This window comes from Portunus trituberculatus, chromosome 47 (genome assembly GCF_017591435.1).
Source record: "Portunus trituberculatus isolate SZX2019 chromosome 47, ASM1759143v1, whole genome shotgun sequence".
Lineage (NCBI taxonomy): Eukaryota > Metazoa > Arthropoda > Malacostraca > Decapoda > Portunidae > Portunus > Portunus trituberculatus.
Window position 1 is genome coordinate 27,985,750 of NC_059301.1, and position 27,500 is coordinate 28,013,249.

At 38.8% G+C, this 27,500-nt stretch overlaps 2 protein-coding genes across 2 annotated transcripts in view; one reads left to right on the plus strand and one right to left on the minus strand.

Annotated features, from left to right (window-relative positions):
* LOC123520837 (nephrin-like) overlaps positions 1-27,500 on the minus strand; it is a 412,849-nt gene that overhangs the window by 302,138 nt on the left and 83,211 nt on the right. Inside the window, exon 2 of the mRNA XM_045283473.1 lies at positions 9,731-10,185. Coding sequence (XP_045139408.1) covers positions 9,731-9,824 — 94 coding nt within the window. The 5' untranslated portion in view covers positions 9,825-10,185. The remainder of the gene's footprint in view (positions 1-9,730; positions 10,186-27,500) is intronic.
* LOC123498177 overlaps positions 26,368-27,500 on the plus strand; it is a 28,361-nt gene continuing 27,228 nt past the window's right edge. Inside the window, exon 1 of the mRNA XM_045245343.1 lies at positions 26,368-26,645. Within this exon, the coding sequence (XP_045101278.1) occupies positions 26,368-26,645 (278 nt within the window). The remainder of the gene's footprint in view (positions 26,646-27,500) is intronic.

A 27,500-nucleotide genomic window follows, 5' to 3' on the forward strand; every position in this document is an offset into this window, starting at 1 on the left:
CTTGAGTCGATTATCAGTTTCAGGGAATATCATAGGAAAACACATACACACAATTCGTCAAAGCCCTGGGATCCTGGCAGAAACTGAAACTGGTGAACATCAAGAATAGGAAGGAGTTAGTATGTTTGCTCCTGTCTGGGCACACTGTAGCTCAGAGCCCCGTCTCGCCCATTCATAGCGCGCTCACGTATATTTTGTACTGTGTTGTTGCAGTGTGCGCCAGTACGTGGTGGAGACGAGGAATGGGAGGCAGAAAAGTCAACCAGCCTGAGTAACCAGAATTCTTTGTAGCCATGTAAATTTTCTTGTGTGTTCGTGCAAGACTACACTGGTCTTCTCTGTTAAGCCAGGTATTTTGAAACGCTCCGAGCTTTCACCACCATAGATATTTTCAGAGGCACCAAGGATGATTAGCTGGTTCTCAAGGATGTGTCGTGTGTTAATAATAATACATACATTTCGTCCGCCTATCATTTAAACCAAAGCATCTTTAAAAGCCTCTCTAAATTCAACAAAAGCTTTTTGAATATATTGGAGGTGTGAAGCAGAAGTGTTTAGAATATTGTCCTTAGTGCTATGAATGCAGGAATTATGTTAAGTAGCTTTAAGTGCAAGAAAAAAAGGTGAGTTCTGAGTGAGGGTAAAATGAAACGTTGGAAGGGTGATGGAATACTGCGTCGTGACGTAATCGAATGTGACTGTCTTGTTAGCCCGCTGAAGTTAGAGAGAGAGAGAGAGAGAGAGAGAGAGAGAGAGAGAGAGAGAGAGAAATTATACCCTTTAGTTGGTTTGAAGGGTTCTTTTTAATTTTCCGTTTCTCCTTTGAATCCTTTCTCGTCTCCCACTTCTTTTTCCTTGCTACCCCATAATCTTCTTTTGCTCCTCTGTATCTCTCTCCTTTTTTTTCTCAACCAATATTTTTCACTTTTATCCTAAGACCTCCACTCCTTTACTTCCCTCCTCTCCGCTAATCCTTTCTCTCTCTCTCTCTCTCTCTCTCTCTCTCTCTCTCTCTCTCTCTCTCTCTCTCTCTTCTACCAAGGATCAAAGCTCGAGAAATTAACATAATTCGGAATGGACAACTGTAGAGCTTTGCGATGAGTTAATTAGTTACGCCTTCCCGGGGCCGCCAGCTTGGTGCGGAGAGTCTAAGGGAGGCAGGGAAGGAATGAGAGAGGGAGGAGAGTGTTTGGTGCCTGCTGGTAACGTGTAAATACTTTCCCAGCTGGAGTCTTTGAACACCCGAGTTGAAGGAAGAAATGGTGTTGTTACTGAGAGAGAGAGAGAGAGAGAGAGAGAGAGAAGGAAGGGGGGCACGTGTAGAGTTGATGGCATCTTGTTATTCCCATTATGTTCTTATCGAGGCTGTGAAATGTTGGTGTGTGTATGATATCAAGAACCTCATTATAAGCGATTAGGGAGGAGGGAATGACCTTCGCGTAATTAGCGTGTCGACTCTCTCTCTCTCTCTCTCTCTCTCTCTCTCTCTCTCTCTTGGTTGGCTGCATTACAAACACAAAACTGCAAGTAATGCCCCCACCCATCTTGTAATCCAATCAGCCCCATCTCCATATCAGTCTTCCATCTTTACATGTACGCCTCGCCGTTCACTGAAGCAACAGGATACGACTTGCAGAGCCACGCAGAAAATAGACAATGCACCTTCGTTACCTTCACTCCTCCCTTCCACAATCCCCTTCCCCGTTCCCCGCCCCTGGCCTTGTCTTTTCTTCTTTCTGTTTCCCTTTCATCGCCTCCTTTCTTTCCCCTTCCCACTCCTCTATTCACCTCGCAGAAATAGTTCCCTTCAGGCTGGCCGGGATGAGGTCGAGGTTCCGGTGAGATGGCAACACTGTTTCCTGAGAGATGGGAGAGGTGGGAAGCAAGGAGAGGGGGGGCGTTGGTTATTCTCTCTCTCTCTCTCTCTCTCTCTCTCTCTCTCTGCTTTTTTCCTTTTTTTTTTTTTTTTATTCTTGTCTGTTGCTTACTGATGTTCTATTGTCCATTTCCTGTACTTATTTCCATTTATCCTTTATCTCTCCGTTCTTCCTTTCCAATTCCCAATATTTTTTTTCTATTTTCTATTCTTCCATGGCTTTCCTCCCTTTTCTGTTTTTATTCTGTCTTATCTTTACCTTTTTTTTTCCCTCCTCTCCACTTCTCTTCAATTCCTTCTCACCATATGTTACCTTTCCTTCTTCCTCCTTACCAGCTCCTATAGTCATTTTTTCTTTTCCTCTCCTCTTCTTTCCTCTCCTCTCTCCTTTGCTCCTTTTCTCCCTGGTTTCGTTCCCATCCGTAAGGCAATAGTAATGGTAATTGATAATTCACCATAATTTCACTCTGAACCAGATAATCAGGCTGAATTGTGTTTATGTACGTTTGCAACTTTTTTCCTTCTTTTTTATAATATTCATCATGACCACATATGGAGGAAACATCAGTGTATTGTTTATGACTGAATGAAACGCGGATGAGTGCAGTCTGAATACAGGTGATGTCATGTCCTGCGTTGTCTTTACGCTGTATTGTGTTTAGTTTTTTTTATTTTCCTGTGGATATACTACTATGTGTTGCACATGACGTACATAGTGTCTGTCTGAGTGGAGAATGTGAAAAAAAAAATATGATACATAACAGGGAATTAGAGCCATGATAATGAAGAGAGCGAGCGAGCGAGCGCGAGAGAGAGAGAGAGAGAGAGAGAGAGAGAGAGAGAGAGAATGTTTTGAAGCGTAATAATTGGCTATTCCTCTCTGTAAGAAAAGAGATTGCACAATGAATAACTTTCTGTCCTAAGCTTAATTTCACCATGGAAACGAAACTAGCGATGTATTTATTCTCTCTCTCTCTCTCTCTCTCTCTCTCTCTCTCTCTCTCTCTCTCTCTCTCTCTCTCTCTCTCTCTCTCTCTCTCTCCATCGGCGGATGATGCAGAGTGAAAGTAACTGAGAGAAGCTGTGGTGTGTTTATGAGGAATGCGAAAGGGATGAGCGGCGGGAGCAGTTGTGGTATAGTGATATGTGCATTGTGTGGGTTAGTGCATTGTTACTGGTGTTGTTGATGATGACAGTGACGCAGGTGATAATGACTCTGGTAGTGATTATATGTTTTTTGGGGGATGTCCTAGATAGATTAACTGCTCTATTTGTACTTTGCGTTGGGTAATAGATTGTTGTTCATTTTCTGTTTAGTTGCCTTTGTGTTTGTTCATCTATGTGTCTATCTATTTGGCTATTCATCTACTTTTCTATCCATGGAAGCGACAATGTATGTATTATTTCTATTAGTAACTCCATCTAGATGTATATCTCACGTAACGTAACCTAACCTAACGTCATTTAACATACACGTAACAAGGACGTAGCATCTTAAAAAACTTCCCTGCATAAGTGCCATCTATACATCACCTCAGAACATTTTCCCAGTCTCAGCATGCAAAGTGTAGGGAAGACTATGAGTTCTGAACCATAATGCCAAAATGATGAGGCAGTGAGTGAGGCGGTGATTTGATTTGATTTGATTTGATACATTTATTGAAATAAGTAATATATATATATATATATATATATATATATATATATATATATATATATATATATATATATATATATATATATATATATATACACACACACATAAGTAAAATATTCCTTATTACAAAGGGGTAGTGGTACTTAAGTAGCCAAAACCCTAATCCTAATAATTATGTACATTCTCTACTTGAAATTAATAATTATAAATTAGGATAAATACAAGTATGTGTATAAAATAGCATAGCCTAGAGTATAAAACATATAAAATACATGTCAGTTTGTGCAAATACCCTATTGTCAGTTCCATACTTAGTGGCAAATGTTCTTGATATATTTGCAGCTATGTAGTAGCTCCGTGATTTCATTGTTATTAAACATATAAATAACTTGGTCTGTCACAGAGGTAAGCGAGGGATGCCTGGTCTGTGACAGTGCGGGACACTGTAGCACGTAATGGTGTAGCGTGTGACTGTTTGGCTCAGCACACAACCGGCACTGTTTGTTTACGTCACTGGTTTCTACACCCAACTGCCAGTAATATTTATAACCCATTCTGAGCCTGGTACATACACTGTCTTTCCACGGTACGCGATATTTACCATTGGTGAAATCTGTTTCACTTGCCACCCGTGTGTAGTGTCTTAAAGTTTCACTTTTTTCACACTGTGCAACAACCTCATTTCTTTCCTTTTCAATGTTTGCTTCTCTAATTTTGTTTCTAATTTGGCGAAGAGTATTAGCACATTGCAGATTAACTGAGCTTTTCAGTGCTACTTCTTTAGCCAGTTTGTCTGCTCTTTCATTGCCCTGAATGCCGACATGAGAAGGCACCCACATGAACACAACACGCCGCGACATTGCCAGTTTTCTTATTAACACTTTACAGATATTGATCAGGCTTTCCAGAATGGGTTTAATGCTCACCAGTTTCTCCAGCGCTCCCCGACTGTCACTAAAGATCCATACATCCCCTACTCCTCCCTGTAGCAGGGTGAGAGCCAAGCACAAGGCACACAGCTCTGCCTGAGTGGAGGACACGTGATCGCTCACCCTATAGTACTGTTCCGTGTCTACGTGCCCTCCATTGTCTGTGACACGTCTCAGTAGTACACCACAGCCAGCCCTTCCGTCATCCCTCACCAACCCGTCACAGTAGACATGAGTCACTCCGCTCTCTTCAAGCTAGAGGCGGTGAAGGTTTACAGCGAGGAGCAGGGGAAGGAATGGTTGCTGTGGTGATAACGGTGGTTGTGGTGCCCCTGAACCTCCTCTTAGCTACATGCATCAGTAAGGTTGTCTAATTAATCATATGCGTCTCCGTTCTCTCCCTCCTCTTAGATCTTTTTGTATACCTTGCTCTCTCTCTCTCTCTCTCTCTCTCTCTCTCTCTCTCTCTCTGTCTGCATTTTTGTTTAATTATCTCGTCTTCCTCTTATTGCTTTCTTTTTTTTTCTTTTTCTTTTTCTTTTGCCTTTCTTCTTAATCTTTTCTCTTTTTCGACCCTGTTGTTATTGATAATGATGATGATGATGATGATGATGTTATTATTGTTGTTCTTACTGTTGTTTTTTATTGTAATTATTGTCATTATTGTTATTTTTCTCTTATTTTATTGTTATTATTATTGTTATCCTTATTGTTATTATTATTATTATTATTATTATTATTATTATTATTATTATTATTATTATTATTATTATTATCATTATTACTATGTTACTCTTTCCTCCTCTTTCTCCTCCTCCTCTTTCTCTTCCTCCTCTTCCTCTTCCTCTTCCTCTTCCTCTTCCTCTTCCTCCTCCTCCTCCTCTTCATCCTCCTTCTCCTTCTCTTTCTCCTCCTCCTCCTCCTCTTCCTCGTCTACTTGTCGCTGTTTTTCTTCCTCATTTCTCGTTATCATTTCCATTTTTCAAACAATCATTCTCTCTCTCTCTCTCTCTCTCTCTCTCTCTCTCTCTCTCTGCCTGCCTGCCTGTCTGTCTGTCTGTCTGGCTGGCTGGCTGGCTGGTTGGCTGGCTGGCTGGCTGGCTGGCTCTCTCTCTCTCTCTCTCTCTCTCTCTCTCTCTCTCTCTCTCTCTCTCTCTCTCTCTCTCTCTGTCTGTCTGTCTGTCTGTCTGTCTGTCTCTCTGTCTCTCTCTCTCTCTCTCTCTCTCTCTCTCTCTCTCTCTCTCTCTCTCTCTCTCTCTCAGGTATGCTGCGCCACAATAACTTACTCTCCCTCTGACAAATGGTTGGCAACTGCAAATGAAAACCTGAGCTGACAAATGGACCACAAACACTTGCGATGGGGGGGGGAGGGGAGGTACTTGCTTGCCTCCTTCCTTCCTTCCTTCCTTCCTTCCTTCTTTCCTTCCTTCATTGCTTTATTTCTTCCTTCCATCATTTTTTGTTTCTTTCCTTTGTCGGTTATTTTATTTTTTCCTTCCTTCCTTCTTACATTACTTTCTTCCTTCATTATTTCCTTCCTTCCTTCCTTTTCTTCTTTCTTCCTTCATTATTTCCTTCCTTCCTTCCTTTTCTTTCCTTCGTTCATATTTTTCATTTTCTTCTTCCTTTCCTTGTCTTTTTTCCATCACGCTTGTTTGTTTCTCCATCTTTATATCAAATTCCTTTAATCTTTCTATGTGCCATTTCTTCTTACCTTTATTATTCCTTCATTTCTTCTTTTCCTTTTTTTTTTACCTCTTTATATGCCCTTCTTTTCTTTCTTTCTTTATTTTTCCTTTCTTCTTTTTCTTGCATTATATTTCTTTATTCTATTGATTTATCTTCCTATCTTTACTCCCTTTATTGTTTCCCCTTTCTTCTCATTCATTTTCCCTTCTCTCTGTCTTTCTCTTTCTTTCCTTCGGCGTTCATTCTTTTCCTCTCGTTTCTTATTTTCTTCCTTCCCTTTATTTTTTCATTCTAGCTTTTCTTCTACACTATATCTCTTTTCTTTCATTTTCTCTTTCCCTTTTTTTGTTTGAATTTCCTCTAATTTATCATTCTTTTTCTTTTTACCTTCTTTCCTTCCTTCCTCACTTCATCCGTTCGTTTTGTCCGTTTTATTCTTATTCTTCCTCCCTCTCCTCCCTCTCTTATTTTTCCCCTTCTTTTTCTGCCTTCCTGTCCACCATTCCATTCTCAATTTTTTTCTTTCTCCTTCATTCGTTGAGCTTAATCTTTCTCTTCCTTCCTCCTCTTTTTCTCTCATTCTTTCTATTGTGTTTTTCTCTTTCTTTTATCTTTTATTCTCATTTCAGTCTTCTTATGTTCTTTTTCACAGGCCTTGAGGCAGAAATTGCATTGGTGAGAGAGAGAGAGAGAGAGAGAGAGAGAGAGAGAGAGAAATTCATCAGGGATACAAATGGACAAACAAAGAGTGATTAGTCTTGGAAAATTATTATTGCTTGGTTTGCCTAAAGTTATATACCATCCACCTTCTTTCTCATTTCCTTCTCTTGCTCTTCATTGCCATGCTCATCTTCTGTTGCTTACCATTCAGTTGAAGTTCACAGTAAGTAGGAATATGCTCGATTATGCATTTCGTATAATGAAGTGCTTGTTTAACGTTTTTACATTACCTTTCTGAAAACGAAATCTCAGCGGGATGAAATAAGTTAACATTAAGTGAACCTCTTTTGTATCAGTCATGTCTTTATTTGCCTAAACTCTATTAAGAAATGCATTAAGGTTACAAGAGGAAAATTAAGCATGAAGGTAGTCTGTCGGGTGGGACCTGCGTTAACGAGGGCTGGAAATAGAGGTGTAAAAATATTGATGCCGTTCAGTAAAAGAAATGTTGATATCATGTGTTCTTCTAAAGTCTTGGTTGCAAATATGTACCACCTTACCTGTCTTTTGGAAATCAGGTACCTTACATATCCAGTATCAAAGACAATATCATTTTCCAATGTAAAGATTGTGTGCAACAAAACCAAGGAAAAAAAAAGGAAGATCCTAATGGGAGTGCCAATTCCCAAAGAAAGAGTTCGATATCTGGTTGTGATTGTCTTGTAAACTTCGCTCTTTGATTGTTATTTGGTACACTTTTCCTTAGTTATTAATCACTACGAGTCATTTTTATTTGTTCTAAAGACACCTCCAATATGTAAACTGGGTATAGAAATTGCCAAATGTATTCTTTTTAATCCACCTCTTTTTTTTTTTTTGTAGATGCTTATATAGATCTTATGCATTACATTTGCTATTGTCCATTGTTTCGTATCGCAGTGAAAGGGATAAGACACAGGTGGAGAAAATGGAGAAGCAGACAAATTTGCTGAATATCCACAGAGGAAAGATAACATAATCTTTGCAAAAAAAAAAAAAAAAAAGATACTTTTACTTTCTTCCCTCTGTGTATCTCTTTGAGTGGTAATCATCCCCACTTGTGCTCGGATCATGGCTTGCGTGTTTATCTCGTTGTTTACAGTTATTATCTCGTGTACACTACTCCATGCAGACGAGCAGGTTCAGCAGACTCTCCAGAGCTTCGAGGACTATGATTAGTACTACTGAGGGCTTTTACTGTTTCCTCTTATCCTCCCTCCTCCGCCTCCTCCTACTTCCTCTCCTCATGTATGATGTTCCTGTTCTCGGAGGTAAGGGTCTGTCTTTATCCCCATTAGATACAGTAAGTGCTCGCCTCTCATTACTAGAATGGGTTTAACATCCTTGTCTTTCTCGCTCTTGTTTTTTTTTTCTTGTAATTAGTCTAGATTTTATTCTTCCTCCATGTCCTTTTCTTCATTACGTTTGGCTCTTAATCCTTATGTCTCTCTCTTTCTCTACCTGGCTTCTCGTCTCACCATACTCTTCTTCCTTTCTCTTGCTTCTCCCGCGCTACTCTCTAGATCCCTCCTGCAGGCTCGCTTTTCGCCGCCCACCAGAACGATGCTGGAATAATGCAGGCGGAGCGCGCGTGTATAATGCAGCCGCAGTTTATGGTGGCGGGAGGCCTGGCGTTCACGTGAAGTAGGTCTTGTCTTGTAGCAGAGTCGCCGTGTCGAGTGAGAAGGCTTTAGTAGACGCAACTTGGCCTAGAGTGCTTATGTGTTCCTCTTTCGTATGCTCGTTCGTTGAGTGTGTCAACAAGTGTGTGTGTGTGTGTGTGTGTGTGTGTGTGTGTGTGTGTGTGTGTGTGTGTGTGTGTGTGTGTGTTGGTGGGGGGATGTTGTACGTACAAGCTTGTGAAAATCCCTGGTGTGGAAGAAGGCGGACGCTGACGCTCGGGCTTAACGCGGGGAACAATGCAAGATGGATGGCTGGAAAGTAATATTGCGGAAGACCAGTACATGGCAGCTCTCCATCCTTCATTGCAACTTGGGCGGCATAATACGTTTTTTGCAGACATCGCGTTCAAGTTGAGAATCTGTTAATGGTATATTATTTTCTTGGATCAATGGAGGTCTGTATTTTTCGTTGTTTTTGCGTCTTCTCCTTAATCATAAGAGACATTTTTTAAAGTGTGTTTATGATTCTAGTGATAACTTAATAACGAATCAGCATCGCGAATAAGAGGAGCAATATGAAAATCTGACCTATCATCTCCGCAAGCTTTAAAAGTTATACCGTTGAGAGTTCAGTGTTTATAGGTACCTGCTAAGATTCATCCTACTTATCATCATGTTAGACAAGAAACATCATAAGGTTGCATTAAGAAAGTTTTGTTATATAAACTTTCTTGTTTTTGGCTTTAGTTTTTATGTCAAATAATTTTCCTTACCAATTTCCATACAGAGACTATGAAGGAATAAGGATTCTTTACATTTTCTGCCAATGAGTGAATATTCAAACGTATTCATTGACGGATATTCTGATATTATTATTTTTGTAATGGAATTTTTCGTTTTCTCAGTACGTTTATGAAGCATATCTTCAGAGAGCATCATATAAATTTTCATATGTGTAGGTATATGCCTCTTAACTTACCATGGTGTTGTTAATCCAAGGTACAAAATATAAGAGAAGGATTGGGAACAAAAACATAAGTATGAAAATTCATTACGCTGTTATTCCCTTCAGTACCGAAACATCAGCTTAATTCTATATCTGATGCCACTGGCGGATCTACGATGATACTTTAAAAACATCCAGTCACTGAGCCACTGTAATGTTTATTCTGACTACCTTCTACTAATCACTGGATGGAGCTAGGAAATGGTCGGTAGAGGTTAATGAATTAAGAGTGAAAGTGAAACATTTTCTTACCTTGAGGGGAAGCGGAGAGGAGCAGGAAGACGAACAGAGGTGCAGATGCTGCTGCTCCTCGGGGCCATGGTGCTATAAGATGTGATGTCGCCATAGTTACTACCTCCGCTTCACATGGAATCACTGGCGAAGGAGTGTCACGTCATCATCGTCGTCACACATCAAGCCAAGATCGTCCTCACTGATTGATCAACTCGACTTTTTCTTTTTCGCTTCAGTATGAATTCTTTTTCGAATGACTTTTCTAGGGCGTCCTTCCTTTGTGTGGTGTCTCTTTCAAAGCTCCACAGTCCACACTCAGTCAGCACATTTCTTTCAGTTCTTCAAGACGTTCCCTTTTCTCAGTCAAAGTCTGGCCTGAAGACTGATGATTCTGTCCGCTCACTGTTCCATCTCAACAAGTTAGGTTCACTTGCATTCCCCAAAAAAGAAAGCTGCACGAATTTTACTTTTTCCTGCCGGCAAACTTTAATATTAATCTTAATTGTGAGATTACCACATTTTTGTTTTATATCCTGTAGTTTATTATGGAACCTATTGTTGCGTCGCTTTTCTAGCATGTAGATATTCTCTCTCTCTCTCTCTCTCTCTCTCTCTCTCTCTCTCTCTCTCTCTCTCTCTCTCTCTCTCTCTCTCAGCACCTGCTATCAAGTTAAGCACTGTGGTTGCGATAGCAGTGAAGCAACTCTGTGTAATGCTCCTCAAGCTTCTTATGTTCTTTGGTGTATATTTTCCCTCTTAGTTTCCCGTTTTCTTTCACATTATAGCATTTAACGTTTTTGCAAAGAATTTTTATTCCACTATCGTATTCATTTAAATGTAAATTACAAGATATCTTTAACTACTTTTTTTGGTTCTCATGAATTATTACACATTGCTTTAATCACATTCTTTGAACGGTCTTTCCTTTCATATTGGTGACGATTTTATTTATCTTTTTCTAACCTTTAAATTTTACAAGGAACTCACAGACTCTTTTATTTATTTATTTTCCAGGAAGAGAAAGAGAGACAGAGGAAGAGAGGTACAAACGTTACTTCCTGCTCTCTCCCTCCCTCCCTCTCTCTCTCTCTCTCTCTCTCTCTCTCTCTCTCTCTCTCTCTCTCTCTCTCTCTCTCTCTCTCTCTCTCTCTCTGTGCGTGTGTCTGTCTGTCTGTCATTCCACCACTCTCCCTCTCGTATTCTGTTACACACTTATGCCGCGAACAAAACAGTGTAAGAACAATGAAAAAAAAAAATACAGCTGTTAACGTCAGGCGAGAAGGGTCAGCTCTTGTGTTGCCTCTCCAGCACTGCCGCGGGGACGGAAGAGGCTTGGCCGAGTGGAAAGGAGGAATCTTCTACCGGAGAGAGATTACCTACATTATATAGAGGGAGAGAGCACTTCTGAACACACACACACACACACACACACACACTCTCTCTCTCTCTCTCTCTCTCTCTCTCTCTCTCTCTCTCTCTCTCTCTCTCTCTCTCTCTCTCTCTCTCTCTCTCTCTCTTTCCGGGTTCCAAAGGGGGTAGTGGGGTACGGGAGGAGTGGTCATCCAGTCCATGCGTGGCCAGCCATCGCCATCCGTCCCTGGGGCGCCGCACCCTGCAACGCAGACACAAGCCAATTAACTCCCAGCTCGACACTCATCACGAGGATGCGAGACACAGCAGAGAATGACAGGGTACAAAATGCTGGGCTGTGGTTGTAAATATGAGGGTGCTGTGCTGGCTGTATATGCAATCAATGGAATCTTTATCAATGCATGGTGTTGGTGGTATGTGATGGATAGAATAGGAATATTTTGAAATTACATCTAGCAATTTCATCTCAGTTTGTTTATAGGTTTAGATGTTATTTACCTAATTCTAATAGTCTAATGATAATTGTTAACGTATGTTGGCATATGACCTATCTTTAGCAGGATATACAAAGTAAGCGAGATCTGCCTCTTTTTACATGGCTATGGTAATGTACAGAGGATAGGGTCGAGTTAAACAGACTGGTTTATGCGAGAATAGAAAGAGATATGAGTGAAATGCAGAGCTGAAAGGAAATAGGGTGAAACATATTTACCTTAATCACCTTAACGATCAATGAAGTACGAACGAGAGAAGAGAATATAAACATAGCATAAGAGAAGAGGCTGCAAAACCACGTGCTATGCCCAGTACAGAATGTAAATAACTGTATCCACTGTTATCACTATCTGTGAATTTACGTAATCTTTTAATCCTTTCCCTTGACATTACACTGGAAATCTATTATTTTTTTCCTTCATCTGGCAATCAATTTGAAAGCCAATGTCTGCTTTTTTTTTCTCACATCCAACTTTACTTTTCATCTCTTGTTTCCTCTCATAACCACATTTCACATACGTTTTCCAAAGACACACACAGCAAGATGAAGGCAAAGTACAATTTTGTATCTTTGTCTTTGTTTCATTAGAGCATCTTTTCGAAGTGAGTGGTGATGCAAGGTGTAAATGTTATATTACATTATATCAGTATCGAAAGGAAACATTGTTTATCGCTTTGTATTCTTATAATTATACAAGTAGCATCTTATTCAAGTGAGTTAGTTTATAACGTGAAATTGAATCATTGTAACCTGTTACTGTGTCATAATGCGGAAAGGAGACTTGCTAGATTCTGCGTTACGAAATCCAGTTATGACAGTATGCAGTATTCTGTTCAGGTAATTAATCTTGCTTTTACAAACTGCAAGTAAATAGTTTGCCTTGTTAATTCTCTGTAAAATTTAGCACAAGCTAATCATTACTTTCTATGTCCTACCAGTAATAAACCTACAGACTCCATATATATGTATTTGTTGTTTGTTGGAATGAAGAAAAATAATTGTAATTTATGGAGGTGACGCGAATTTGATTGAGCGCCTGTCACTAGTGATTTAATTATTGTGAATCTACAAACGCTGAAAATGAAATAATTTAGATTTATGAAAGCCATTATGAATTGATTGGATGAATTGAATGAATACCCTGATTGATTAAAACTAAGGATCTGACAAGGCCTTCATGGATAAATATATGAAAGTAGTAAAATTTAAAGCGGAGTTGTATTTAAATTTCGAAGCCTATGACAATAATCTTCATATAAAATGTGTTGTTTGTATCCTTACTGAATTTGTTGAAGAAATCTTGAAACCTTAAGATAACTGAGATAATGTATAGATGACCCACAGAGAAATATGTATTCTTATCTCAAGGTAAAGAAGTTGCGTAAATAATTTCGTTACTGAAATCATGATTTTGACGCTATGGGCTTTAATTAGATGCATTGCGTCTGTTTATTGCATTTTTTTCATGATTCAGAAAAAAAATCTTTCACTAGAAGCATAAAAACAATTTTTGAAAACACCAATATATTTAAAAAATTCCAGTAACTTACATTATCTCAGATCATTTGTGACAGTTGCCTCTTAAGTCTAATAACTCACAATATAACCTGTTAAAATATCTCACAACTTTCACTAATTTTAGTTGAAAATCCTTTTTTTTTCAGTATAGTATGCAAATTTCAAAAACATTCACTTGACCTTATTGAAAACCCAAAGAATACCACTAAAAGCTGTCGAAAGTAATCGACATAGGGCACGAAAGCATTTGGGAATACTCATCTCCTCCATAACGTATCACATACAGACGCTCAGAACATGCTTTGTCAATGGGACCGATCGCGATCTGCTATGTAGGTGCCTTCAACTGCCAGATGGGTTAATTATTTCACAGCAAGTTGGTCAACTGGAACGTACTTTTCTGCACGTTTTGTAAATATTAAATGGTTTAATAAAATAGTTATAATCTTTCTAAGAATGTACTCGTGGCATATAAGCTAAAAAAGTGGAAATGTTTATATATATGTCGAGCGCTCTTCTTTACCATCTCCATTTCTGGGACAAAAAATAGAAAAGATCATTAATAGGTAAAGCGTAGTTTTAATGCCTTTTTCTTTCCATAAAAATTAATATAAATTATATTCATACAGAAAATCACAACAATTAATAGTCTTAAGAAATTAACAGTATAGAGGATATTGTCTGACATGCACCGAGATTGTTCTATCGAAACGTAAACAAATCTAGCGTGTTAAGAGCCATCGCCACACTCGCTACACAACGACTTCACTATGGATAACACTATGGATATTAGTGAGGATGAACTTAGAAAATGGACAGTGCCAACTCTGAGAAACTTTCTGAGATCAAAAGGCATACCAAGTTCGCTTGTTGTGATTCAGTTAGGAAAATTCGGTTTCGGTAATGTTGGCCAGGTTATTTCGGCACAGACTCCGAAAATTGTTTTTTTTATAAATGCTACTCAGTGATATTTGCTCTACGCTTTTTGAGTGGAGCATTATCCTATGCAGAAACTCTGACAATTTTGTGATAAGGTATATATGTACTACTAGACTTACACAAAATATTTTGATGGGACACTGGTACATCCATACTTTGCACCATTAGGAACATATATTTGCATATTTTTATGTCATTTTCAATCAGACACATAGATAAATAACCAAACGTTTATATTATGAGGTATGTACGCATGAATATCTGTATATATATTTTTTTAATAGGGCTTCCACAAGAGCGACAGTTCGGCGCGATAGGCAGGACCAACTTGTGAATTAAACCAGCTGGCGAACAATGAAAACTACACAGATAGCGATTGGTGCCATTGATAAACAAAGGCTATTCACTGGCACTACGTCTTTCAGTGGTGCGTTATTTACTGCATTTCTCACGGCACAGTGCCTCAAACACTCTGATGCTCCAGTGTTGAAGAAAATGAGATTCATGGGATCCTTGGGTGCTTCATGCAAACAATTTCCTCAGATAAGAAGCGTCTAACTCCTTCATCCATTATGTGAAGCTCAGGGGTGTTGGTAGCATTTTGCCCTGCACTCTTTGCTTCTCTTTGCTTCTTGCCTTCTTTCCTTCTCTTCTCAGTTCTCGTAGTCGACAGTGATGTTTGTTATTGCTGCTACAGCTATCATTAATATTATTCCAACTCTTACTACTACTACTACTACTACTACTACTACTACTACTACTACTACTACTACAACCACCACTACTATTCTCACTACTACACCTATCATTTCCACTATTCTTACTAATACTATTAGTACTATCACCACCACCATCACTACTACTACTACTACTACTACTACTACTACTACTACTACTACTACTACTACTACTACTACTACTACTACTACTACTAATGCCATCACTACCTACTCCCGTTTTCCTGACACAACCACACCCAATAGTGCGCCATATGACCTGGTTGCTGCGGCGTCAGAATCCAATCAGTCAGTCAGTCTCGTCACTAACTGGTCTGATGTGTTGGTAAATGGGTAATAACATTGCTCCCTGCGGCTGTCTTCCTTGACCAGCAGGGAAACACAGTGAGGAGGAATTCCCACAAGGCCGCGCTAGTTGTCCTGTGTTTTCGTGTTGCCTTAGGGACTTACCAGCTGCGATCGATGAGCCAAGTGAAGAGAATATTGGCTTTGGTTGATATTAGCAAACAAACGAGTGAACATTTTTTGTCATGTGAAGGAGATTATGGATCTTTTATACATCTTATTTATTTTTCTCTAGATAGGACTGTGATTGATTTCATTATTGGGGTTTTAGTTATTGCTATAATATATTTGACAAAAATTGATAATGCGATTGTGCACGTTTCAATAAGTATTACGGATTACAGATTAGTAGTGGTAGTAGTAGTAGTAGTAGTAGTAGTAGTAGTAGTAGTAGTAGTAATAGTAGTAGTAGTAGTAGTAAATACATCATTATCTTGTCTTTATATACGTTTAAGTCTTGTGATGTAATTAATAAAAACTAACTGCTATTTTGTACTTATTGTTAAGTACCATGTATTATTTTTATGCGCTGCTCATCTCCAGTAAAAAGAAAAAAACACGCAACACACTATAATCTTCTGTTTATCTTCGTTTTCGTATGAGTAATTTTGCGAATGAGGTGTATTTCCCTCGATAGAAATGCCATTGAAATTTAGTAGCTTGATTATACATTACTGATCTCTTGGAAAAGAAAAGAAACTTATCCAAAAATCTTATCTCTTATTTAAGTAATTTGCTGGCTGTAGTTCATCTAATGAGATATGATTGTGCTCCATGGGAAAAAATAACAATGCGATTTTGTACCTCTTAATGAACTGCAGAGATTATGCATGACTAGATCCTGGAAAATTGAAATTACTGCAGAACTAAAAAGCACAACAAACCCCTTTTTCATTTTATTTTCAAGTAATGTATCGTGCGTACAAATACTTCAGTGATCCAGGCAAGACTAAAGAGGATAATAGGTATCACAGTTTAGCGAAATTACCAGTGAAATGTGAATGCAAGGAAAATACGTACCGCCGGCGAAAGAACGGGCAGAATAGAGGCTGAATGTAATACGAGACTGACAAAAGAGAATAATAGTTATCCCAGTAGAGTGAAATTACTCATGAAACTTAAATGTGCAGAAGATACGTTAAGAAAAAAAAAAAAAACACGATTGAGAGAGATGAGGGGGAGGGGTGGAGACTGCAGGAAACACGAGTAGGAGAAAGAGAAAAACATATCGCACGAAAGGAAGAAGGAAGGTGGTGTCCAAGCCTTGGGCGAGGAACAAACACTCCTCCCTCATCCATTATCCTCAGTGTCCTTTTTCCTACTCTTCCCTCCTCTCCCTGACCTCCAACCCTCCCTCAAGCGGCTGAGGAAGTCGGTGATAACAACATATGGATAACATTACCCCCAAGAAGGGCAGCTCCGGTCGGCCGCTTATGATGTATTGCAACAATCTGTAGGGAAAAAGATGCCGAGGGCCGCCTCACATTGAGTAGCCATAGGGACGTGACCGAAAAGAGGCCGATGGTTCGATTGTTGTGACCATTCCCCTGATATGAGATGGTCCTCCCGCCTTTGTTGTCTTGATGGTGATGATAATGTTCGGCTTGTTTTTCCTTTTTGTTACTTCTTGTTTATTTATTTATTTTTTTTCGTTGTTTTAGTGATGGTGGTAGTAATGGCGGTAGAGAAAAAAAGACATAAAGGGAACACGAGCCTGTGACTGTGGTTATCTTACAGGCTTGTTTGTTTTGTTGATATATATAATAATGATAATGATAATAGTAATGATAATAATAATAAAAATTATAATTATTATTGTTATTATCATTAGTTGCAGTAGTAGTAATTATAATATTAATGGTCTTAGTAGTAGTGGTAGTAGTGGTAGTAGTAGTAGTAGTAGCAGCAGTAGTACTGGTAGTAGTAGTAGTAGTTGTAGTAGTACTAGTAGTAGTAGTAGTAGTAGTAGTAGTAGTAGTAATAGTAGTAGTAATAGTAGTAGTAGCAGTGATGGCTGTCGTAGTATTGGTTTCATTAGTAGTAATAATGTTGATAATAGTAGTAGCAGTAGTAGTGTTAATAGAAGTAGTAGTAGCAATAGTAGTAGTAGTAATAGTAATAGTATTAGTAATAGTAGTAATAGTAGTAGTAGTTGTTGTTGTTATTGGTGTTGTTGTTATTATTGTTGTTGTTGTTGTTGTTGTTGTTGTTGTTGTTGTATAGTAGAGAGAGAGAGAGAGAGAGAGAGAGAGAGAGAGGCATCCTTACCTACTAGTCACATATTCTCTGTATTTGTTTATTTATTTTTCATTCCGTCTATATTTCATGTAGCAAAAATATTTTCAAATTGTTTGTTGTAAGAGGCGCAACACTAAAAGACTACAACGTCAAACCCTCTTCATTCACTATTAGATCTGATATTTGTATTAAATGTTAAATGCTTTCGTTATGACAGTCAATTTCGTGCGTCGCGTTTCTAGTTCACTACCCTGTATTTCAGTGAGGGCATTACAGATTATACTGTGGTGAGTTTCGCTGCCATGTATTGAAGAGAAGTCTTCATGAATTGTGAATGCCTTGAACTGTTACGTGGATGACTTGTTTCTGTGAGCTTGTGCTTCCTGTCCGTTCGTCTGAAATGTTAAAATGGTTTTGTTCATGTTATTATTATTATTATTATTATTTTTATTTATCTATTATTATTATTATTATTATTATTATTATTATTATTATTATTATCATTATTATTATTATTATTATCATTATTATTATTATAATCTTTATTATTAGCATTGTTTTTATTACCATCATTTTATTATTTCTGTACAGCCAGTAGCTACTCTAACACTACTAGTATTACTACTACTACTGTCAAGTTAAAGATGGGAGTTTACGCTTCACATACATCTATCTACTCATTCACCCACACACTCACCCATCTCATCCACCCACCCACCCACCCACCCCACACCCACACACACACACACACACACACACACACACACACACATCCACATATTGTAGTAGTTAGCACACTCGGATTACAACCAAGAAGGCCTTGGTTCGAGTCTAGGGTGCGGCAAGGCAACTGTGTTCACCTTGCAGTAAGTTGGTACGGAATGTGGCGTGTGGTGTGGTATCAAACCTACTGGAAGATGATCTCTGAGCTTTTTCCGCACACACTCACTTATACAAACACTCACATATATCATTAATTTTTCTCTCTATCGAATAACATGATTTCACTTTTTTGAGGTTTACTCCTGTCATTACAGTAAGTAATTCTCACAAAATAAATTAGAGAGGTGTGAAAAAAATGAATTTGTATACAAGTATTTATTCTCAATTGGTCTTTTTAAAACACATGATTTTTATTATATTCTTACTACCTTGCCAACCGATTGAAATCTCTCTCTCTCTCTCTCTCTCTCTCTCTCTCTCTCTCTCTCTCTCTCTCTCTCTCTCTCTCTCTCTCTCTCTCTCTCTATATATATATATATATATATATATATATATATATATATATATATATATATATATATATATATATATATATATATATATACATGCGAGTACTTGTGCGCATGCATGTGCACATTTATGTATATACATATGGTAAGTATGAATGTGTATTTATATATGCATCTGGTGATTTCCATTGAAAAAGTTTGAGAACGACGCCTGAAAGTCAAATGTTTTTTCAAAAGAAAAAAAAGACATTTGATAATGAATAGGGAAAGAGAATATAGATTAGTAAAGAAAATAAAATAAAGTGATAAATATTTTCCGTAATAATAATTTATAAAGCCAAAGTAAAATGTAAAAAGGATTTAGATAAAAATATAGTAAAAATACAGTTATAGTAAAAATGTTATAGATAAGTAAAGATGTACGGCTGATGGTCCTGTGTAATCAGTCATTATTTTTGCGAAGCATGAAAGATTGATGTATGTGTTTCCTCTAGATATTATCATCTTCATATGCATTTTCATCATCATCATCGCTACTATCTAGCTTATCATCTTTATTTTTTCCGTTATGAGACCGGACATCTTATGAGTGTTCAACGTTTTGCTCTCATAGATGATCTACTAATGTTTATCCTTCTATATTCTTCCTCCGCACATAGCTTTTCACATCCTACGTGAAGGTTTGACGGCTCTGTACAGCTTGTTAAATTTCCTATTTCTATTTTGGAATGCAAATTACCTCCGATCCCCCCTTCCCTTCATAGTTCTCTTCCAAGTATTTTGATCCTCTTAAGAGTATATGGTCGTCCTTCCTCTTCGTGAAATGCCCATACCTCGCCCATCTTTATAACTAAAGTGCATCTGTCACATGTTTCCTTATCTAGATCTAGAAGCTGAAGGAAGGAACATAACAGCAATATGAGTGTTACGAAGGTTACGTAAAAAGAAAAATAACCAAAAATAACTTATTGAAGACTGAATTCACCCAATTTTTTTATTGCGAGACTAGAAGAGAAAGAGTCCAAACAGAGACAGTAATGAAGAGTGGAAGAAAGAAACAAAACATGAAATCGAAATGTAAATGTTATGATGATCACAAAAGAAGAATATAGATGATTGAAAATACTGGACAAACACTCTTTTGGCAACACCACAGAAGAAGGAGTCAAAGAAAAGACTATTCTAGAATCTAATAAAAAGAAAATACAAAGCGGTAAAATTTCTAGCATTGTAAAAACTATAAGACAAGAAAATAAATCCTTGAAGTTACTGGGTAAGCTCTTCTTTTGGCTAAACTAGAAAAGAGTGGGTGCATGGAAAAGCTGAGGTAGAATTGGAAGGATGGAAAATAGCACATGTCGAAATACTAAGGTTATGAAAGATACAAGTAAAGAGTCTAACTTTTGTCTTTTTGTCAAGGTTGGAAAAAGAAGAACCCACGGAAAGACTGCATCTGCCCCTCTTTCCTTCCTCTTTTCCAGGACAACCATCTACAAAGCGCACAGCAGCCTTCCGTCATGTCGCATCTATACATGCCTCTTGTCGCCGCCAAACTGACAGGTACCCTCCTCATTGTCTTGTCTTTCTCCCTCTTCTTTACCGTGTTTCTCCTTCCTTCCCCCGCCCCAACCCCACTCTTGAGCTCTCCAGCACCCATCCTCTCTCCCTCCTTCTACTCCTCCTACCTCCCTCCCACGCATTGTCAGCGCCCCACCCACGTCCCTTCCCTCTCGTTTGCACCACCCACTGCCAGTAACCACCATTTTTTATGTGCTTTTTCTTGTAGTGAAGCTCTGCCACCTGTTGAGATACTACACTGGCTATCTGGGTACAGTTTTGCTCATATATCTCTCTTCGTCATTTCCATTATCATGATAATTTTTATCATTATCCTTATAATAGTCATGATAATTATCAGTGAAGCAATGACTTTTTTGTTATTTAAAAGTAAAATTTTAAATATGTACATAATATCTACTTTAAAACGAAAAAAAATATCTATTATTATCTAACATAAAGAGAGAGAGAGAGAGAGAGAGAGAGAGAGAGAGAGAGAGAGAGAGAGAGAGAGAGAGAGAGAGAGAGAGAGAGAGAGAGAGAGAGAGAGAGAGAGAGACGTAAAAATATTCCTGGAAACTTAGTAATACCATAATGAAATCAGTAAGACGTAATCTGATGAATGAATTGGAGGAGAGGAATGAGGAGGAGAGAGCGACGTGCCAGCAGGGGTGGGTGGGAGGAAAAGGAGAGAGATGAAGGAAGAACACCGAGGTAGCAAATAGAGGAGTACGAGGAGTGGGTGAGGTAGTGTTTTACATTTTATTATTTGAAAACTGCATTATCATAAACTCTTAAATTTGGGGAGAGAAAGAAGAAGGATAAAATAAGAAGTGCTCTTGGAAGCTGATTAGTCTTCTGAGTGATCAAGAGGAGGCCAAAGTGAGGCGGAAAGGTGGGCAAGGAAGAGGAAAGTGGCATTGACTTCCACTTTTCATCGTCTGCCTTCTTTTACTTCTTTCCATCTTCCTTCTCTCATTTCTTTCCTTCCCTTTCTCTCTCTCTCTCTCTCTCTCTCTCTCTCTCTCTCTCTCTCTCTCTCTCTTATACCTCTGTTTTTCATTTTCTTTTGTTCTTTCTTTCAGTGGTAATGATGTTTTCTCCTCACCTTACCTTCCTTTCTTATCGCTTTCCTTACTTCTTTCCTTCATTCTGTTTTTTTCCTTCTGTTATTCCTTTCTTCCTTCATTACCCCTTTTCTCTGCATATCAGTTTTCTTTTCTTGTTTCCTTCAGTGTCTATGTCATTTACTCCTCAGCCTTCCTTCCTTCCTTCCTTCTTCGCTTCCCTATCTCGTCACATCCTCTCACTGTTTTAGCATTTTTTTCCTTTCTTTCTTTAAGTGACAATGACATTCTCTTCTCAACTCTCCTTCCTTCCTTCCTTCCTTCTTGTCTTCCTTCCGGAACACCTTCGTCCCCTTCCTACCTGATATTTTTCTTCCTTTTTTTAAGTTACAATGTCGTTCTCCTTGTTTCCTCCTTCCCTCCTTCCTTACTTCCTCTCTCCTTCATTCTTTCCTCTCTCTCTCTCTCTCTCTCTCTCTCTCTCTCTCTCTCTCTCTCTCTCTCTCTCTCTCTCTCTCTCTAACTTCTTTTTTTTCCTTCTCTCTTCTGGTAGCATTGATTTTCTTTCTTCCTTCCTTCCTTACTTCCTGCATACGTTTCTTTTCTTCCTTTCTTCCTTTCTTTCTGCCCTCCTTACCTCCTTTCCATGTGTGTTCTTTACCCTCCTTCGTTGCTTTTTCTTCTTCTTTCTTGCTTCTCTCCTTTCCTCTTTTCTGTATTCCTTGAGGTGACATTGATTTCCTCTCCTCATTCTTCCCTCCTACCCTCCTTCCATTCTTTCTTCCACCCCTTCTTTCCATCCTTCCGTCCTCTCTTCATCCGTATTTCCTTCCTTCCTTCCTTTCTCCTTCTATCTCTGTCTACGCTTTTTTTTTTTTTTACTTTATCTTGTCTTTCTGCTTTTCTGCCCCATCTCTCTCTCTCTCTCTCTCTCTCTCTCTCTCTCTCTCTTCTCGTGTATTTTGTGGCTCTTTTCTTCTCCCCTCTCTTGCTGTAAGTTTTATCCTTTCCTTTCCCTCACTTTCCTTTTTCCCCTTTTGTTTGTTCCGTTTCCTATTTTTTATTTTTTTTTATTTTTACTACCCTTAGCATACGTTTTTTTTTTTTTTTTTTTTCATCCTCTACTTCCCTCCCTCTTTTTCTTCCTTTACTTCCCTTGCTATTTTTTTTTTGTGTGTGTTTTTATATTTTTTGCACACTACACATTTTTTTTCCATTCTTCATTCCTTTATTTATTTATTTTTTATTTTGCTCTCTTTAATATCTTCATTCTTTCATTTCCTTTACTTTTTCCATTCAATTTATTTTTTCTTCGTTTTACTTTTAGTTTTCTTTCCTCACTTGTGTGTGTGTGTGTGTGTGTCTGTGTGTGTGTGTGTGTGTGTGTGTGTGTGTGTGTGTGTGTGTGTGTGTGTGTGTGTGTGTGTGTGTGTGTGTGTGTGAGACTTTATTTTTGAAGTTCAGTAGAATTGCGTTTCTAAAATACTTCTCTATTTGATTTAATATCCTTTAGTTTCAATTTTTTTTCTGCCTTCTCATTTAATCTTCCTCTTTTCTTTCCATTCTTGCCATTCCATTTCTCTCTCTCTCTCTCTCTCTCTCTCTCTCTCTCTCTCTCTCTCTCTCTCTCTCTCTCTCTCTCTCTCTCTCTCTCTCTATCTATCTATCTATCTATCTATCTATCTATCTATCTATCTCTGTCTGTCTGTCCTGCAGGTAAAGTGGAAAAAGCTTTGAGGTAAGTGACATCTCTATATGACTAGATATTTGCAATCTTTATCAGTGAAGACTTAAGGGAGACAAGTGAAGTGGTCGAGATTACATTTATGTTGCGAAGGGGGAGAGAGAGAGAGAGAGAGAGAGAGAGAGAGAGAGAGAGAGAGAGAGAGAGAGAGAGAGAGAGAGACGGACAAAGAGGAAAGACAGACCAGAGAATATCGAGGGAAGTGGGAGGAGAAGATAAAAGCCCCGTTTTTAAGTGTCTTCCACGTCCCCTCAGCCTTTTTCTTCCTTCGATGCTCCCCTGCAAGGCCCTTCTGGCACGCTCAAAACGTGACCCGAGTAGCTCCGAGCCATCCCTCCTTCCCTCCTACTCTCATTTCCCTCCTTCTCTTCCTTCTATGTCATCTCTCTTTCTTTCCATCTATCCTTACCTTCCTTCTCCTCCTTCTGTGTTGTCTTTCCTTCCCCCCTTCACTCCTTCTTTCCCTCTTTTCCTTCTGTTTCGTGTCTCTTTCCCTCTCTTCGTTCTGTGTCGTCTGTCTTTCTCTCTACTTGTCATTTCATTCCGTCTCTTCGTTCTGTTTCATCCCTTTTCTGTATCCATCCCTCCTTTCCTTCTCTTCCGTCTGGGTCGCCTTCCTTCCCTTCTCTTCTCCTTTCCTTCTGTTTCTTCTTTATCGTTCTTCTTTCCTTCCTCCTCTCTCTTCTCTCTCTCTCTCTCTTCTCTCTCTCTCTCTCTCTCTCTCTCTCTCTCTCTCTCTCTCTCTCTCTCTCTCTCTCTCTCTCTCTCTCTCTCTCTCTCTCTCTCTCTCTCTCTCTCTCTGCCGTGTCTCTTTTCCTTCTCCTCTCCTCTGCCTCCTTCTCCCCCTCTGTGTCATCTCTCCTTCCCTTCTCTCCTCACCTTTTGTTTCTCCTCCTGTGTTACCTTCAGCCTTGTTTATACCTCTGCTTGCCTTTATTTCCATTTCCCACTTTGTCTCATCTTTCTCATAATTTCTTCCCTTCTTGCCTCCTTCCACTTCCTTCTTCGTTCTCGTCATCCTTTCCATATTTTCCTCTCTTGTCATTTCATGTCTTCATTCCTTCCTCCTTACCTCCTTGCCTCCCTCCCTCCCTCCACCCCTCTCTTTCTGTTTGCTTCTCTTTCACATTCCTTTCCTGAAAACATGCCACCGTTCCATACGTTCTATCTCCCCCTTAATTCGATATACATACCATAATGCAATTTTTCCCTCTCTCTCTCTCTCTCTCTCTCTCTCTCTCTCTCTCTCTCTCTCTCTCTCTCTCTCTCTCTCTCTCTCTCTCTCGCTAAACATCACTTCCATTCTAGCCAAAGGTAACGTAATAACTGATATTTTACAGCATATAGTGAACCATCCCTGGTCTCTACCCTTCTTAGTAATAGTGTAGATATACAATTGCTTCTTTCCACAAGGGTTTTATCTCTCTCTCTCTCTCTCTCTCTCTCTCTCTCTCTCTCTCTCTCTCTCTCTCTCTCTCTCTCTCTCTCTCTCTCTGAATGAAGAGCATCTAAACCTACTCGTCATCCACACAGTATTATCAGATGTGCCTTATGTAAGCTCGAATCTCATGTAAAGAGTAAGAAATGAGACTGATTTATGTTCATTCCCAACATATCATTTCGCTTTCCTATATTCAAGGATTACGTTCATGCTCTTCTCGTGCATATAACGTCCTAAACAATGAAATCGAGGTATTCCCGGGACAACAGCGTAGAAGCAGTGAGGTTTAATGAGGTTATCTCGACGTGCTACTTGCCGCTTCGTCTGCCTTACTCTCCGTGTCTTCGTGAGCTGCAATATCTATTTTTTTATACTCCATTTAGATGACAGGTATTTTCAGCTCAAGTATAATCACTAATTATTTTTTTTTTTTTTTTGCATTTAATAGCAATTTGGTGTGCATCGTGTACGTCCAACTCTGCACAGATAGATAGATAGATAGATAAATAGATAGATAGATAGATAGATAGATAGATAGATAGATAGAGAGAGAGAGAGAGAGAGAGAGAGAGAGAGAGAGAGAGAGAGAGAGAGAGAGAGAGAGAGAGAGAGAAATATTCCATGTGTTCTCACCTTCCCTCAGCTTCCAAGAACTGGTATTTTTTTCATATTGATGTGACACGATCCCATACGACGCTAGTAGACCGTGAAGTGGGCTGGTAGTACGTGTGAAAACTAAATGTGCCGTTTTTTTTTTTCTCTACCATAGTTTTACGTGTATAGTGTTGATATCTTTATTGTTGGTGACATTGGTTGCTGATAGTGGCTTAGTATTTTATAATACAGTTTAATTTTTTGGTGTATTTTGAAGTCTTCTTGCATACAAAAACGTATAACAGGAGAGGCAATACACTTTTTTTTGTTATTCGCAAGTGTATTACTGTTTGTGGCCTATATATATTTTTTTTCGAGTTATACTTTCCCCTCTGAAACAAAAAAGGTTGCCCGGAAAAAATGGGTTTATTGAAGTGGAATTCAACGCATATTACTATACATATTTTTATTCTGTTTAATGGATTTGTTTATTAGAAAAATTCCCCAACAACTGGTCCATTTTCATTGAGTGTTTGAGCTGAACTCTGGTACAGCTGGGAAACTTTTATTTTTCCCTCTTTTTCGTGTGTACGTTTTCCCGTAGTGCCATGGCTTGTACTATACGAGCGCTCGCGCGAACACACACACACACACACACACGTGTGTGTTCTGTCGGTTTGTCTGTCTTGTTTGTGAACATCTGCACGCTCTCTCTCTCTCTCTCTCTCTCTTGACTTTTTGTTATTTCAAGTGTTTCACGAGATATAAGTTGTATTCGCTCTGGACCTTCAAAACTGCAGTGCATTAAGTGATGGACCAACTTAAATTTAGGATAAAGTTAACCGAAAGAGCTATTACTGACTAGATAGTCTTGAACTCACCCAAGTTCATGTATGAGACCAATAAAACTAAGCGAAAGTGCTCAGAAATTCCAACACAGAGAAAAAAAAAAGTTACACTGAAATAATAGATTAAAGAGGTGAAAATGTATGAATCAAGAGGACTAACAAATACCTTATAATGTACGATTCAAGAGCAGTTCTGTAACGAAACTCTGAAGGAATCATCATAAGCAGTTTCGAAGTTGCTTCAAGAAAAACTGCAATTGCAACTTGCGAAGCTTGAAGCAGCGCACCGAACGGGATCTACTCGTACTACTTCGGGACCTTGAACAATTGTTTAAGAGTTTCGAGACAGTGAAGCGGCGCTCCGAAACTCCCGGAAGCTTAATTGCAGAAACATCTTTATCAACGAACACATGCAAAAAAAAAAAAAAAAAAAACTTTCCATATTGAAACAAGCCAGAGATGCGGGGAAAATTGTTAAGCTAATCGTCAAAGAGAAAGCTTCTCAACAACGACTTTAGGGACGACGTGATGATGAGAGGCGCGAGAGGTGACGTCATGAGCAGCCTGGGGAGAGGAATCTGCAGCCAGACTCACTGTGGTGCAGTATATGTCGTGACGTTTCATTCTAAACCGGTGTCTCAAAATAACTGTAACACCGCCGCCACTGTGTATGGTGCGTCTGCGGCTAGTGCACCATCCTTGTCATCCTATGACGAGAGGGATATGGTGGCTACCGGCGGCACGGTTCGTGATGGGGCTGCTGGTGATAAGAGCACGGCCGACGGTGCTGCACGGCTCACCACAAGGTATTATCATCCTCGCAAAAATAATGTAATATTTTTAATACTAATTATTTGTTATATATATATATATATATATATATATATATATATATATATATATATATATATATATATATATTTATTTATTTATTTATTTATTTATATATTTATTTATTTATATATTTATTTATTTATTTATTTATTTATTTATCTATTTATTTATTTATCTTTTTTTCATGTTATGGCCTATAGCACCTATAGGTATACTTGAAGAGTATGGGAAGCGCTGTTCAGCTTCCACCCAATTGTGGCGCAGGCATTTTTATTTATATTATGGCCCATATCATCACCCAAGCGCATCATTGGTGTAACCACCTAGAAACTGGATATCATGGTCACATGTTGGTAACTTTGAACCACTCGACAAATGACAAAGTTTCAAGGCGGTATGTGGTGGGATTCGAACCTACGCTTGGACATCTGCCTGATCCCACGTTCACCACCTTATCCACGACGCCACCACCTCTCTGTGTGCTAGGAACTTTAGTTTTTTTTGTGTCGAGTTCCTAATTTCTGTCCTTCGTACTCCTGAATTTGAATTGTTCCAGCGACTGTGGGGAGTGAGGCACGGGATGCCCAATGACCCATGGGCGCAAGCCGTCAGGCTGACTCTAGATGCTATTACTCGAATAAGTCAACACGTAAATTGGTTGATTAGCGATCCTATCGATGATATCACAGTTGGTATCGAATCAGTGAAAAACTGGGTTATGAATTATATTTCATCCAGAAGACTAACATACAAAACTTTAAACCCTACGTTAACCGTACACGATATTTACACATGTCGAGGTAAAACTAATGAGGCACGCAGATTTG